The following is a 15,316-nucleotide window of genomic DNA, read 5'->3' on the forward strand; positions in this document are numbered from 1 at the left end:
TTTACAGTTATGCAAGCTGTACATTTCAGCAAAGTGTCATTTCTTCAATGTTGTCCCATGAAAATACATGAGTAACACTCACTTTTGTACTTGCTAAATCCATCCCTCATACGCATGTGCACCGTTTTAATGGCATCCAAACTGTACGGCCTATTTAAATGGCACCTTTACTCAGATAGAATCTCTCAAATGTTCTCATTCCATTAGCTACACCTGCCTACCATTAAGCCACTTGGAGTTGTACTGGGCAGTACGTAGCGGTGGCAGGCCACCCAGGCTGCGGTAGATGGCGGGGTCTCGCCCGGAGAAGTCCATAGCCGTGGCTGCGTAAAGCTCGCCGCTGGACGTGATGAGTGCGGTGGAGTTGTGCAGGGGATTGTAAGGACATCGAGCCATTCCGCTTATTTGGTCATGGATCTCGGTCAGATTAGTGAGCTGAAAAAAAAAAAAAAAATTGGTCATTGACAAGACAGATATTCCGAAAATATTAATGCAAAAAACTAAATTTGTCTCTTTTAACATTAGGTCTTGAGGGAGCTGAAACAAAAAAAAAAAGAGAGGCAATGTACTTGTAAATTAGCTGAATTTGTAGTTCTAAATAATGGATCATTGGAGAAAGCTGGCAGCAAAATATAGGACAACATATCAAAGGCCAACAATAAAATACAAACAACTGAGCTCTGGTAATGTTTTCTTTTCTGCTGCCAGTATGCAAATGGGGCAGACCAAAAAAAATCATTGCATTATGTTTGGTTTACTAGCATACACAAAAGATGAGTACAAAGCTTGAAACGGAAGAAACATAATCACAGGGCAGCTTTGGACTAATTAGCAGCATAAACCACACAAATATAGCAGCTGTCAAGTTCAATGATATAAGAAAATATGTGATATGACGCCAGTTAATCCCAAGGCTCCTAAAAAGGTCTTTGCGTCAGCGTTTCTTGTTTGGTTTGTGATGCTGTGCAGCTGCTTGTCTGTCTGAAACATCACTCAACCACATCTTTGAGAGGCTTTTTCATCCCAATAGAAAAATAATTTCCAGCTTGACCCTGACTTAACTTTGACAACCCACACTTACCGGGGCATAGCTCCAAGACGTATTATTTAATAGTTTTCATGTAAACACAATACAAACGGATTAGCTTGGGGGAAGTTCATTTAAGTTAGCCTTGAAGCGCAGGAGTGATTTTGGATGCAATTACTTTCCTATCACTCAAAAGTTCCGCACGTATGACTCAGTACCGGTGCCACAAGTCCGCCAATGTTGGCTCAACTCTGCGCCTTGACCCATTCACCGCTCAATTTTCTCTCTGGAATCACACATTTTTACGAAAGATGTAATGAGTTTGCCCGCATGGCATGCCGCACTCTATTCAACAAGTGGAAAAGGCAAGTTCTTGAGCCAATTTCCGATTTGGATTAGAGCGGGTTTGGGTTTGCTCTGTCCACGTCTGCTCCACCCAAATCACGACAAAACAGAGCAGTTCTGTATGCTCGGCTGCCTTGAGATGAAAGCCTGCTATTGACTGGATTCCTCCTGTGGGCCGGACAAGTCTGTTTTGGGCCATTTAAAGGAAGAGCAATGATAGGTCAGCTGTGCATCCAAGAGGAAGTCAATATAAAAGTAGTCTATAGAGCAGCCAGCAGCTGTGCAACAAGGACACTGACGCGTCTCTAAAAGCCCATAATAAATGCTTTTTAAACAACAAGAATTGGCTTGATGAATTTAAAATGACGGGAAACCTAACCACAAGCATTCATGAGATCATTTAAGAGAATTCGTTTTCCTTTTTTTTTTTTTTAATTGATGAGCCTTTAGATGACCAGTATCACGGGAATCAATGTCTAGATTGTGTTATTGGATAATTCATCCCACCCGCCCCCCACCACCAACCCATCCACCAATGTATACTGATTCGTGGGTAGACCTCTTAAAAGCTTCAGCTGAATTAGGGCCAGACCCATCAAGACATGCACAACAGGTTCAGAAAGACCTTATACACTCACAACTGTTTTGAGCCATTTTTAATATGGTTCAACCTGAGAAGAAAGCCCATGATGGCGGCCAGATAGAAAGGTTCAGAGGAAACCGCAATGATAGTCCAAATCGTCCAAAATATCCATAATATTAGAAACCTAGTTATTGTCTTTGTTTTCCGTTGAAGCACTGGCTGGATTCACATATTTTTTTCCTGGGAACAAAGGTTATGTTTTAAATGCAGACAACAGGTCACAAGATGTCTTAAGTTCCTTAAAAAAAAGAAAAAGAAAATTAAATTAGCTTCTCTTTGGCTTGAAATGAAACACTGGAAATAAACACATTTTTTTAAGTCATACTTCTTTTATGCTATTTGGTTGTTCAAGGGCCCTGAATAACCTAAGCATTTAGATATTGTGACATCCATACGGGGTACACTAAGTACCTGTCAACCAAGTAGATTCTATAAAAATTTGTGAACTCTGTCCTCTCGCTGCTATCTTTCAGCATTAATATAATCAGATGTAGGAGGGTTCAAGCTCAGTCACATCAAACAGAAGTGCCAACTGTAATAACATTCCCTCTGTGTACAACCATCATCGGTTTGTATCCTAACTGATGATCAAATGATTCATATGACGTTTGATGATATACTGCAAATATGATGCCATGATATCTGAGCGTTTTTTCCCGTGAGACCTGTCATCTCATTAAGTCATGAAAGGGTCCAGCTGTGACATGTCGACGTTGATAAGATAGCAGCACATGCAAAATGCTGGTCTGTTACTTGACTTCACTCAAGGCTTGATCTTAAAAAGTTAACAGACAATTGCTCTACAGGTTTTATATTGTCACTTATTGTTTTCCGTAGAGTGTGCGAGTGCGAATATTCACATTCTGAAAAATATGTCATCATCAATGCCCGTTATATGACGAAGGTATAAACGCATATAGAGGTTAGGTTGTTGCTTATACCGTTCGGTTGGTGCAGATCGGAGTGAAGGCATTGGTCCCGCAGGTAAACAGCCTGTTTCCATTGACAAGCAGCACCCTGATGTAGTTCTGGCACTCCTCCTGCGAAAACACACCAAAGTGCAATGGACGTTAGCAGCTGGAAACCGACTCAGTATGTATACTTATTGACAGGAAGCGGCATTAGGCACAGGGACTAGATTACACTTTCTGCTGGCAAATGAGACAAACAGCTATAACCGTAGGAGGGCCACTCTGAAACGTGGCCGGGCTTGACATCATACCATCAAGCCTAATACCGCTCAAGTCAACGGGAAGCACATCTGTGTAGCTAACTGACAAAACACAGTAAAGGCAGGGGAGGACCACTCGGGATGAGTTTTTGTCTGTACTGGTCAGAAAGTGAAATAAGAGTGTAGCCTTATATACTTCACTCAATCAAATTTCTTCTCAGCTTTCTGCCCCCCACATGAATCAATTGACTTTGCTCTCGACTACAGTTAAGCACACACTACCACTCTATTCTTGACTCTTTCGTTCCGACTTTGGCATGGGCCTGCAGCAAAGCACTTAGCGAGAGCCTCGCGAGAAATAAAGTAGAGTGACAGTGTGATTGATTCATCGAATGATTGATTGCCGAGGTGAACTTGGCCGCCGGGCTTTCAGCTAAGTTTTTCTTGAGATCTCCATCAACACGTCCACGACAAATGGAACAACAGTGGTCGGCGCTCATGTCAAGAGTGCGGCGATTGTTTTTTTTCGCACCCAGATACACTAATTTTCGCAGGGTTCTGTCGTTTGAATAGGGCGATTGAGATGCTCATGGTCAAAGCCCACACCAATCTTACCTTTCACCATCCCACAACAGTCTCATATAGAGGAACTTCATTGTATTTCTTCGGGTCAAGATGGAAGTTGACCATCAAAGTTTTTAATTCCTGGTGCAAAGTACAACAAATCTATGTTGTTTTTTTTTATGAATGCTCATGCGTGCATGCTCATGCCATTAGCTGCTACTTCTACTGCTGCACTACTGCAGTTTTATGGCCATAGCTATGCTACTTGAAAGCATTCAGCTATGGGTTGTTTGTGGAATTCTTTACTACAGCTTGGTCCTATAATAAATAATGACATAGTTAATATTGTCCCAGGCTTGCAGTCTTGTTTATGAAAATGCCCCAACTAATGTTCCATGACTGTGTTGTAATACACAGGATGTTATAATTTGGTTGGAGGACAAAGCAATCCGATCCTGTCAGCTCAATCCTGGTCTTTTTCTTTTAGTTAAAATGAATCAAATACATAATACAAGAGCAGATAAGTGCATTAAAAAGAAAAAAAAAAAGACACTTTTAAATTTACTCAAAGCTCAAGCGCTGTGACTTTACAATAGCTTACCGTGGTATATTCTGCCAGATAAACCACAAAAGGCTTGTCAGCAGGAGGAGGAGTCCTTTTATTGCTATTCTTGGAGAAAAGCGCATGAGTCTTTTCTCACAGGGGAAGCGAGGAAAACAATTTTACTCTCAAGGACCGAGGTAGGGTTGGACTGTAATTCAAGAAAACAATCCCTTGCTGGATAGCCTCTGCCAGCTTGTCAAAGATCTAAACCACCCTCCATATCAAGTTAACTACAGGTTGACACACATGAGCATGGATCAAAGCTGCTTGATTTACCTTTAAGTTTAATTTAGTTTTAAACCCAAGCAGCTGGTCTGGTACATAAATGTGACAACACAAGCAAAACATTCACTCGTTAGTGACAAAAGGTGGAGCAAAACTGACTGGTGGAGACACACACAGTAATCTGAGGTAAGATACCCTGAAATAGAGATTGCTGCCTTTACATTGAAAATAAGACTTTTCTACCTCTGTTGCCTCACATTTTTGTGGCTGACTCTCTACAAAGTTGCAAAATCCCTGACATAAAGTTAATTGCACCAATTACTATGTTATTCCATCCCTTGTTTTCTTTATGCAGTTGTTGATCAGAGCCATCGCATGATGTCACAATGAGAACTCTATGATGTCACCTAAAGTTAAAAGAAGGGTCAAGCAATTACTTTCATGCTATCATGTGGGTTTTCAACTTGTGTTCTCATCACATTCTGAAAGTATCAAAGTCTAATGGTTGGACTCATCTTCCAATATGGTTGACTGTATTCATTTTTTTTTGTGCTGTCCCTCTGCGACCCATGTCACTATCAGGCTTGTGTGTGTGGGTTCCAGCTCCTCAATGTCAAGGAGAAAAAGCTGGTATTGGATGGAGGTCTATTTGGGATGAGCAACAAAAAGAAACCTTCCAAATCAGATAAGAAACCTACCGTTGCTTCCCGCCAAAACGAGCCACAAAAAAAAACTGTGATCTGTAACCGAGGACTCCTTTACAATGTTCGAGTTCCACGTGAGGAAGCACATGAAGGCCCAATAAGTCTTTCGGCTTCTGAGTACGACAGAATCCTCGCAAGAGCCAGGGACCCGGGTTTCTTGGCTAAGGAGAAAGAGGCTGAGGAAAAGTCTTCTCAAAAGAAAACCGATGACATTAAGGCTGCAGAAGAAAAGAAACAGCAGATGATTGAGAAGGACCGTCGCTTTGCTAAGCAGGAGGTACAAACTGACATACAGTGCAAGAAGCAGAGCTTTGAACATTATCGGCACATGCGGTGCAAAGCTGAAATGGAGAACGACAATCAGATTCTAAAGCTGGACACCTGCATCCAGCGTTGCAAGATCCAGGCTGAGCTGGACACCCAACTTGAGTGGAAAAAGCACTGTGAGGCTGTCAGTGTTTCCAAAGAGAAGGCCGAGTTTGAGCGGATGCTCCAGTGTCGTCAGGAGGCGCTCATCAAGCATGAGGAGAGGGAGAAGAGGCGTAAGGAGGAGGGGCGCCTCCATTTAGAGGCACTAAAAGGGCAGATAAGGGAAAAGGAACACACTGCGGCCGTCAGGCGTCGAGAGAGGCTAAACATGGCTAAACACGTGTCTGACGAGGTTCAGCTCCAAAATAAGTGCATCGATGAGCTCAAGGAGGAGCGGCTGAGTGATCTCAGAGCTACTGGGATTGCGGACAAATATTGCAGTTATGCCAAGAGGAAGACCGCAGAACATGGAGCAAAATCCAAGCATTTCCAGTACCACGCACAATGATCTTTGATCAACATGGCGGAAAATGGATACAACTTCCATGAGAAGGACTAGGGTGAGGTGCACTACCAGCAGAGCGCAGCACCAATGCAGCTGCAAACGTGGTTCCGGCATTGACGGATGGCTGCGAGTTTGCAAACAATGGCTGTCATAACGGCACTTTTGTCAGACCTGGACAACAGTCCTTCATTACAAGACCAAAGAACCCAGTGAAAGTACAGTACTATCTTGATTAAAGTGATGTTTTTCTCTTCTGCTGACTAATTTTGGAAGGAAACATTGGTTGTAGGGCTGGGCTAATAACTTCTTATTCATTTGTGTAGAGTTGATCCTCAATAGACAATAGGAAATCAACACGGAACATCTACACAGACCTCCTCAATGGCAACCCCTTCATACCCCATTATTGTGCTTAGTACACTGAACACTGGCATCAATACAGAATACCAGAACATTCAGAGATTTTCCCATCTCATTAGAAATACAATGAAAACAACTCTGACTGTGAATGGGGTAGGTCAATGAAATTTAGTAATGTACACCCTGACTTGTTTTTCATGCTGGTGCTAGGTACTGTACTGATAGTAATACTACATGTATACCTGTGCATCTGATCGATGTAGTAAACAGGGCATTTGTACAATCACATAACTTTACCTGCCTTTTTTGTTCATTTTTGGTGTCAAAGTGCCTAAGCTTATGCGAGTATCTGTGGTACTAAAACTTACTAAAACAATCCTTCTGGTGAAACTGCTCTATCTTCTCTGCACTTCTTTCACCCAAATACCTAATCAATTTTACAAATACTATTCTATGCTACACGGAATGACTTGAGCAATGTTGGAGCAAACGGCAGGGTTATTAGCAGAATATTTCATGGAGCAAAAGTAAATGTGAACATGTTTTCGTGAGGATGAATCAGTGCTTTTTCTCACCATGGGCACTCCATTTTCTGGGGTATTTGGTTCCGTTAGGTTGGTATCATGTAGTTTCACTAACCAAACCCAGAGAAAGCTGTGTTCCAGTCAGGTGGCATCGCCCAGTTTGATAAAGATGATGGAAAAGGTGGAGCTTCTTTTTCCTGGCAAAATACTGAAGAAAAAGTGCTCCCATGTGTACCTCTCGATGCATTGTTGCTCTGTTGAAATCAGCGGGCATTAAGTCACAAATGTGTATACATATGATATGTATGATGTAATCCCTAGCTATCACCTGCAAGACCAACAGATCTTGCGGAGGTGATGTCATGTTACGGCCTCTCAGTGACAAAGCCAACTGTGACTTCATAGTGATGTTGAGTGTGTCCTCAAATTGTGATGTCATAAATCACCTCTATTTTAAAGTAGTGAATTTTTACATGTTGGTCTTTGTGTTGACATCATATTTGTAAGAATAGATGGGACAACAACGCATTTGTAGTATTGAAACAAAATTGGAATAATATTTTTTTGGTTGCCGTGGACAGAAATAACAGAATCATGAGCGTGGCGCCGTCAACTTTGGGGAGACAGAGTCGGTACTGCGTGAAGGACCCGACCTCTCAGGTTGCAGGAAGTCTATTTGGGATGGAAACCAGCCACAGGGTTCCTTTGATACGAATGCATCCAAAAAAGACAATTGTAATCTGCAACCAAGGCTTCATATACAATGTCAGAGTGCCACGTGATGAGCTCCAAGTCCAAACAATCAGTCTTTCACGCGCTGAGCATGAACGGATCCTTTCAAAAGCCAAAGGCCCAAGTATCATTGACAAGGAGTTGGCAATTTTCAAAAAGGCGGCGATAAAGAAGAAAGAAGACATAAAGGCTGCTGAGGAAAGAAAGCGTCAGATCATTGGGAAAGACCTTTTTGCTGTCAATCCTGAGGTTGAGAATGAGTTGCAGTCCAGAAGGCTGGCCTATGACCGCTATCAGCAGATGAGGGAAAAAGCGGTGATAGAAAAGGACAGTCAAATCAGAAAGCTTGACAGGTGGATTTTGAATAGTAAAATCCAGGCCGAGCGTGACAACCAGCTTGTGTGGAAAAAGCGCTGTGAGGCTGCCGAGCTTTCTAAAGAGAAAGCCGAGTTCGACCGGGTGCTAAAGTGTACGCAGGAGGCAATTCGCAAAGACGAGGAGAGAGAGAAGAAGCGGATGAGGGACGCTTACGCGCATTTAGAGAGCATCAAGGAGCAGGTGAGGGAAAGGGAGCAGACAGCCATTACCAAGCGCAGAGAGAGGCTCTACGAGGTCAGCAACATGAGGGATAAGATTGAGGAGAAGAGTCGGTGGTTGCAGGAATTCAAGGAGGAAAGACTCAAAGAACTCAAGGCATGTGGGATCCCGGAAAAATACTGCAAGTATGTAAGGAGGAAGACCAAAGACGACGAAACTAACCCCAATCAATACCATTACCGTACGCACGATACATATGACCATTTACTCCGATGGACAAATCGCTCTCATAAAAAGCCTACAGAGCAGGAAGACCCACTAAATCCTTTCCCACCATTACCACCAATCTCCATAAAGGATGCACCTGAAGAAGGAGATGCAAAATGACAGACACTTGCCCCAATATCTTTGGCAGACTCTGACATCCCCTTTGCCTTGTCACACTTCGACCATCTTTCTTCGTAACCAAAGAGAAGTGACACATCGGCGAAGGAGATAAAAGCTATTAGAAGATTGCCGATTGAAAAAGGTCATTCACATTACAAGGGGTGCCAATTTCAGGTGACTTTGTTTCGGGAAGTGCGCAATGTGAGTTGCGTAGGAGTAACGTATATAACGGCATGAGGTATACTCTGAGGCAATCGTTTATATTAAGTGTGTTGTGGTATTTATATTGTCACAAATGATGTCGAACAATTCTTTCTTTACAAAGATAATCTTGTTTGAAACTATCAGTTTAACAATACGTTTGTTATTGCGGTTGACGGTGTGACACTGCACTGCGCCATCCAAAGAGGTGACCTGATGTATTGGGTGACCTTATAACTACCTCTACAAGCGGGTGAGGTTGTGTTTTTGTCTGTGTGTATCGATGTTTTATACCAGCATTGATTTTTTTGGGGGGGGGGGATTAAAAAAATATATATTGATATTTGGTGTGCTGTTTTGAAAACACAAATCCAATCAAAAACACACCTGCGGTTCATACTTATTTAATACCTGCCTTGAACAAGGAAAATATCTGGTACTGTATGTAAACTACATCCATGTAGATACTGTATTCAGCAGCATGCCAGCGATAATCTACAAATGAGCACATACAAAAGTACAGTATACCCCAACTGAGAATATTTTGTTTCTGGCGACGTGGTTTTAGGCTGTTCATTGAGTTGCACTTCCTCCTATAGAATTAGTTATTTTACTGACAGGTCGTTATAGATTTCCCATTGGATTGTTAAATGTCATACAAATATTAAATCCAAAGTTTGCATCTTAATTCATAGACTGACTTTGAAGTTGTATTTTTTCATTGAGGCATCAATTTACATTTCTGAAATGGTTACATAGTTAACTCTGTCAAATCTCATCCTCCAATAAGATCACAACACATTTTGTTCCCTCTGGTCCAGAAGTAATCTTCTTTCCTTTTACCTAGTAAAATATGAGATGGCAGTTGTTTGACTCAGTGACTTTCCAAGTGACAACTATTCAAGCCTTGGTAAAGGTCTCCTCATTGTTCATGCCGTCTTTGTTCAGGCATGACTTACTCTCATTGTACGTGTATGTAGGTAACCATTGAATGTTACAATACGAGAACAAATCATAATAAAAGATGGCCTGTATCATAGTCATTCTTTCGTTGAACATAACATTACTTGGAACCATGAAAACGGTTAAACTGAGAACTGGTGTAGAGGCTAATCCTTGCTGCTCCAGTCCATACTGATGATGGTGTGACTAATGTCTGCATGAACACTGAAAGATCATGACCCAAGTGCTGCATATTGTATAATGGCTGCTATGTAGGCCGTCCAGCGATGGCATGAACAGAGGCTAAAAAGTCCGCCAGTAAATAGAAACACAAGACACAACACAATGCAAGAATGCTTGCTGACTACCAGGACAATTTTCCCGACCATCTCACATAAACCAAAAGTGATGTATTTATATTTCCGAAAACCGATTCTTTGTGACACGTCAAATGCTTTGACTTGATCCATACACAACATACCTCAGACTTTCCTCGGCTGAAGCAGGCTCCCTTGGTAAACTCATCACAGTGCCACTCAGCCTCCTGTAGAGAGAAAGAAAAGTAACATCAGACTCTTATGAAAACATTTTCTGTTAGCAAACACCAAAGGTAAAAACATGTCAGCCTGAAACACTCGGAAAAAGTACTCAGAGCACCAACAAAACAATGGCTGACCCACAAAACCGACACACCCTTTGTCCATAGACTGGTCAGAAAAAAAATGTTACAACACATCACTGTTGGGGGGTAGAGGGGGGGAATAATGAATTTGATAAGCTCCCTGTATCGCTGATCTCAACATGCATACTGGTAGGCGGGATGACTTCAAGCAGAGACCAGTGCTGAATGAATTTGTCATTATGCTCTCAGCATCCTCAGCATGTGAACACACACATCCTGAGGCAGTTAACAAGTAGGTAAGCCACGTTAAATACAGACACAAAATTCAATTAAAGTGCATGCCGAGCACAGTCCTCAAGAAGCAAGAGTGCACACGGCGGAATGTCAATTTGATTGATCTGTGAAGGGGGTCAATAAAAGAACATTTCAGAGCAAAACTCACAAGGAGTAGGATGTCAACGTGATTTACATACAGCATGAGACAGAGAATGGCAGAAAGGGCTCGGTGGGTATGAGACGATAAAAACTTGAGGTGAAAACGCCAGCCTGCTCCAATTTCTGCCACTTCATTTCCAAGTGACCTCTTGGGGTGCTGTCATTGATAAAAGTTCTTTATTCATGAAATAAGCATTAGCCTCAGGATGACATCGCTACTAAGATTGCCTGCCAGTGATAGATGGAACTAATCAGTAGAAAACTTGGCTAGTATTGAGAATGCCACAGGAGTTTAAAAATGTGTCTTTACTTTGGCTGAGCTGTATATTAAAAAAGATCCTTTACAAAGATAATATTACTCAGATTTGCGTGGCCTTCATTCGCCAGTATGTTTACTATTGCGGTTGGAGTTTGCTGTGGTACAGTGGGGTTTCTTCTTTGGCCGTGTGACACTGACAAAATGTTACAAACTGCTCTCTCTCTAATTAAATTAATCCATGAATATAGACCATTTAGACCGACGCTTAGGATGTTGTGTTTTGGGTGTGTTCATTTTTTATATGTGCAACTCCCTGGATACACTTTTTGATCAACCGTTTATCTCACGGTTATCATCTTTTAATAATCTCACTTGAAGGGAAGTCAACCGAAAACATTTCTTTACAATATTATGTTGTATGTAGCCCCACTAGTCTGAACATGGCATTCTGATTAATATTACGTTTGTGGACTATGAGCTAAGCAACAAATCAGCAATTAGCCATTTCTGGGTGCGGCCATTTTGTCGCTTCTGTCGACTGAAAATGACATCACACACCCTCGGGGCTCAGGTAACTACCAATCATGGCTCAGCTTCAGAAAACAGATGAGCCATGATTGGTCCTAACCTGAGCAACTGTGATATCATTTTCAGTCGACAGCAAGTGACAAAATGGCCGCCCCCTGAGATGGATAAAATCCGGTGGACTTTATTGCTTCACTCATATTCCACAAACGTGATATTAATCAGAATGCCATGTTTAGACTAGTGAAGGCGCAGAGAACATATTCTTGTCAAGAACATTTTGGGGTTGACTACCCCTTAAAACTTTTATAAATTAGATTTTTTTAAATATATTTCTCCAATGTGGGTATTATTTGCTGTGTATGACCAGGGTAAGCATCCTCAGTAGTGTGTCATTGCGGAAATTAACATCTAACTCTGAAATATTGATTTAACGAAGTAGGGGATTGTATCTTCAATTTTTGCTTTTCTGACTGCTCTTCCTACCTTTGTAAACACATCGATTTTCAAACCAGCCCTTTCTCATTTGGTTGGGCAGGCATACCGGACGTTAGCTGGCGACCGCACGTACGCACATATGAATAACTACATATACATATTGTCAGCATTAGGAAGGCTCTTAAATGGAGGAGAAAGGTGCGTGAGTCTGGTCCCATTTCAAGACGCTATTGCATATTAATGTGCGCTGGCTTTTCTCTTCTCACTGTGACCTAGTCAATTCAAATTCCAGTCATAAACTGGATAGTCTGCCTGTGTCCATGCAGTGCCCACACACGGGGAGCACACAGCGGCACAGCCAAGTCTGAGCACAATTGGGTTTTTGGGCTTTGAAAACAATGCGGTCCCTTTTATAATTATGCTGCGATTTATCATCACAAGTCCATTTTTCCCAATACCTCTTGTTGTCATTATATATTTAAGATGGGAACCCTTTCAAGTGGAGCTGCCTGTCAATTTCCCCTTATCTGATGGCCTCACCATCTAGATGTCATTTGGACACATTCAAGCCCATTGATTAACCTCCTATTGTTCAGCTTCTTCTTCGATAATGTGTCTGTCTTAAGAAGTATTTCTTAATACTTGCAAGTGACCACTTCCTGCAACTTACAAAGAAAAAGACCAAAAGAGATGACTCAGTGTATGGTAGCAATGATGTGGATCAGATTTCGAAAAATAGCGACAGTGTAATGATTATAGAAAAAGGCATCTCATTGAAGTAATTTTAAAGGATGACAATACTTGAGATGATTTTAGTGCAGTTTTTAATTTGAAAACTTTTTAATCAGTGTTGGGCAAGTTCCTTACAAAATGTATTCAGTTACATGAAGTGTTACTAGCTATTGGGAATCATTTGTTTCATTACAGTGATACTATCCCTCATTTATTTTGCCATCAATTGTTAAAATGGAAGTCAACCCAAACATATTTTTTTCAAGAATATGTTCTATGCAGGCCCACTAGTTGAAACAGGACATTCTGATTAATATTGCATTTATGGAATACAGCAAAATTCACCTTTTTTAGCCATCTCAGGCCCCCCCCGGCCATTGTGTCACGTGGTCGACTGAAAATGACATCACAGTTGCTCAGGACTCAGGTAACGACCAATCAGAGTTCACCTGTTTTCTGAAACTGAGCCATGATTGGTCGTTATCTGAGCCCTGAGCAACTGTGATGTCATTTTCAGTCGACAGAAGTGACAAAATGGCTGCCCCCTGAAAAACGGGCAGATTTTGCTGCTTAGCTCATATTCCACAAACGCAATACGACCGTAATTAGAATGCCTTGTTTCAACCAGCTTTCATAGAACATATTCTTGAAAAAAATGCATTTGGGTTGACTTCCTCTTTAAAAAAATCATCTGGTATGTACTTGGTTATTTCATACTTAACCAAGTGACAAGTGTGCAACCATGCTGCTAAATTGATTGACAGGGAAGGCCATCCACGGATTGCATGAGCAGTGCCTGGAATGCCGACCAATCAATCAATGCAAGTCAGACTGTTAATTCGGTCATGTCAGTCGTTGAGTTACTTAGTGATCCAGATGGAAAAATGGGGGAAAAAAAGCAGCAGACTGCTGCGACTAGAAATTTTCCTGTACATAGGGAGAGATGAAACCTCAAGGCAGAGCGTTATTCTAAACACATCCTGAGACGTGTCACTCAAGCGCTGCTACTACACAGTGTGAGCAGTTTTCAGACATGATTCATTATTGGGCAAGAGCATATTGTCAGTCTTTATACTGAGTTGTGATTGCTAACAAGCCGTGAGTGATGTACAGACACCAAACTGAGATGGCGGGCACAGGGAGAAGATGAATAGAATCCAAGGACAGGGCATAAACAACAACAAATAGGCAGAGCCTGCTTTAGCAGTCTGTCAGAATGAGGGCAAGAATGTGGACTGAGGAAAATAGTTAAGAGCGAGTGAGGAATTGTAAAACTGCATTATTATCAGCGAAGAAAGCTCATGGAGGACTCCCTGCTGCCGGCTGCCTGACTGCATGTCTTATCATTAGAAGACGCAGCACTGTGAGTGAAAGCTGGACAGCTTGGACTGGATGCAGTGAATAACTAATATTACAGCTACTTTCTTGATGCTCTGGCATCATATCTACCTTCCAAATGGATACATTGATGCAGACAATTGGTTGACTGTGAGGTCTGAACTGCTACTCAAATCGTTTACTGTTCTACATGATTTTGGAGCCTGGCTGCGGGACTTGTTGGCAATTGGTAGCCCGGACTAGCTTTTGTAAGGTCAGACATCACTCATGTCAGACCTGTGACAGAGTGCTTGAATCTCCATTCTAGTTTTTCCCACTAGGTGTTTGGTGGGTTTGTAAAGTCAAAGTTCTTTCATAAAAGCATTCATAGAACTCGCTTTGTGCATCGGGGACCACGCTTTCAAACTGTTTCCATGACATTAGAAGCATAAAATGGTCCAAAATGTCTTTGTTGGGATGAAAAAATAAGAATTGAGCATGAGGACTCCACGTTACTATTGCATTTATTTTTATTGAAATAAGCTCAGCGTGTGACTCATTAATCGACTTTTGCAGCTGCCCATTACATTGTTTCAGTCTCCCTCAATTGTGGCTTTCAGGGCCATTATTAAAGAAGGTATGTGAAGCATGTTATTAGAGCAAGGGTGCAATTGTGACTAAAATGGGCTGCCTTCATTCACAACCGACAGCATTTTCCCTAAATTTGTAATAGGCTCGCTAGCGGAATGGAGGAGTGAGTATTGTGTAATTGGAAGATTGCAGGTCTGCTGGAAAGCATAAAATAGTCAATTTTGAACATTGACTTGCTCCTGCTGCTGTAGTGTTTCAAATAAGTGTCGGTTACCTCAATTACGAGGGACACCTCTTAGTATGATATCGTACAGCAGGTGACAACACGCATTCTCTCGATACGTGAGGCGGCTGCCTGAAGGCTCACTTCAGACAAATGTCCTCGTTTGGCAATTTCTGTTAGGAAGGGACGGACGGGTAAAAGTTCTCTGCTGTTACAAAGATTTGCCGAATTTGCTGGGAAGGCCATGAGAAAGGGGCTGAGTGTTAAGCCAAATGTACCGTCCCATCCAACCATTTTCATGCTTGTCCTCATTAGTGTGGTGGATGAGCCGCAGCCTGTCCCAGCTGGGTGCACCCTCGTCCACTACGCTGCCCTCAAAACGTGCTCTACAAGT

General features: G+C 41.9%; 3 protein-coding genes across 8 annotated transcripts in view; 2 read left to right on the forward strand and 1 right to left on the reverse strand.

Annotated features, from left to right (window-relative positions):
• The window catches only part of sema5a (sema domain, seven thrombospondin repeats (type 1 and type 1-like), transmembrane domain (TM) and short cytoplasmic domain, (semaphorin) 5A), a 136,732-nt gene that overhangs the window by 51,845 nt on the left and 69,571 nt on the right, over nucleotides 1-15,316 (reverse strand). For 5 of the 6 annotated variants that reach the window (XR_015084291.1, XM_086020966.1, XM_086020968.1 and 2 more), the window contains 3 exons: nucleotides 10,262-10,324; nucleotides 2,957-3,055; nucleotides 222-435 (listed from right to left, as the gene is read on the reverse strand). Coding sequence is in view for 5 of the 6 variants with exons in the window: in XM_086020966.1 (XP_085877092.1) it covers nucleotides 222-435; nucleotides 2,957-3,055; nucleotides 10,262-10,324 (376 nt within the window). In the remaining variant the exon portion in view is untranslated. Of the gene's footprint in view, nucleotides 1-221; nucleotides 436-2,956; nucleotides 3,056-4,351; nucleotides 4,987-7,032; nucleotides 7,268-10,261; nucleotides 10,325-15,316 lie in introns of those variants that run through there. The other variant, XM_086020970.1, reaches the window with a different exon arrangement.
• On the forward strand, nucleotides 5,043-6,847 carry LOC147127666 (uncharacterized). Its single transcript, XM_086020972.1, has one exon. The coding sequence runs from the start codon at nucleotides 5,234-5,236 to the stop codon at nucleotides 6,098-6,100; it is 867 nt and encodes a 288-aa protein (XP_085877098.1). The 5' UTR covers nucleotides 5,043-5,233; the 3' UTR covers nucleotides 6,101-6,847.
• LOC147127667 (uncharacterized) lies at nucleotides 6,937-8,754 on the forward strand. The gene has a single exon (XM_086020971.1). The coding sequence runs from the start codon at nucleotides 7,576-7,578 to the stop codon at nucleotides 8,635-8,637; it is 1,062 nt and encodes a 353-aa protein (XP_085877097.1). The 5' UTR covers nucleotides 6,937-7,575; the 3' UTR covers nucleotides 8,638-8,754.

Source organism: Filicampus tigris, chromosome 21 (assembly GCF_054856515.1).
Source record: "Filicampus tigris isolate MCC_2025a chromosome 21, RoL_Ftig_1.0, whole genome shotgun sequence".
Classification (NCBI taxonomy): Eukaryota; Metazoa; Chordata; class Actinopteri; order Syngnathiformes; family Syngnathidae; genus Filicampus; species Filicampus tigris.

Coding starts and splice junctions, on each gene's coding strand:
- LOC147127666 (XM_086020972.1), top strand. CDS start 5,234: ATGAGCAACAAAAAGAAACCTTCCAAATCAGATAAGAAACCTACCGTT.
- LOC147127667 (XM_086020971.1), top strand. CDS start 7,576: ATGAGCGTGGCGCCGTCAACTTTGGGGAGACAGAGTCGGTACTGCGTG.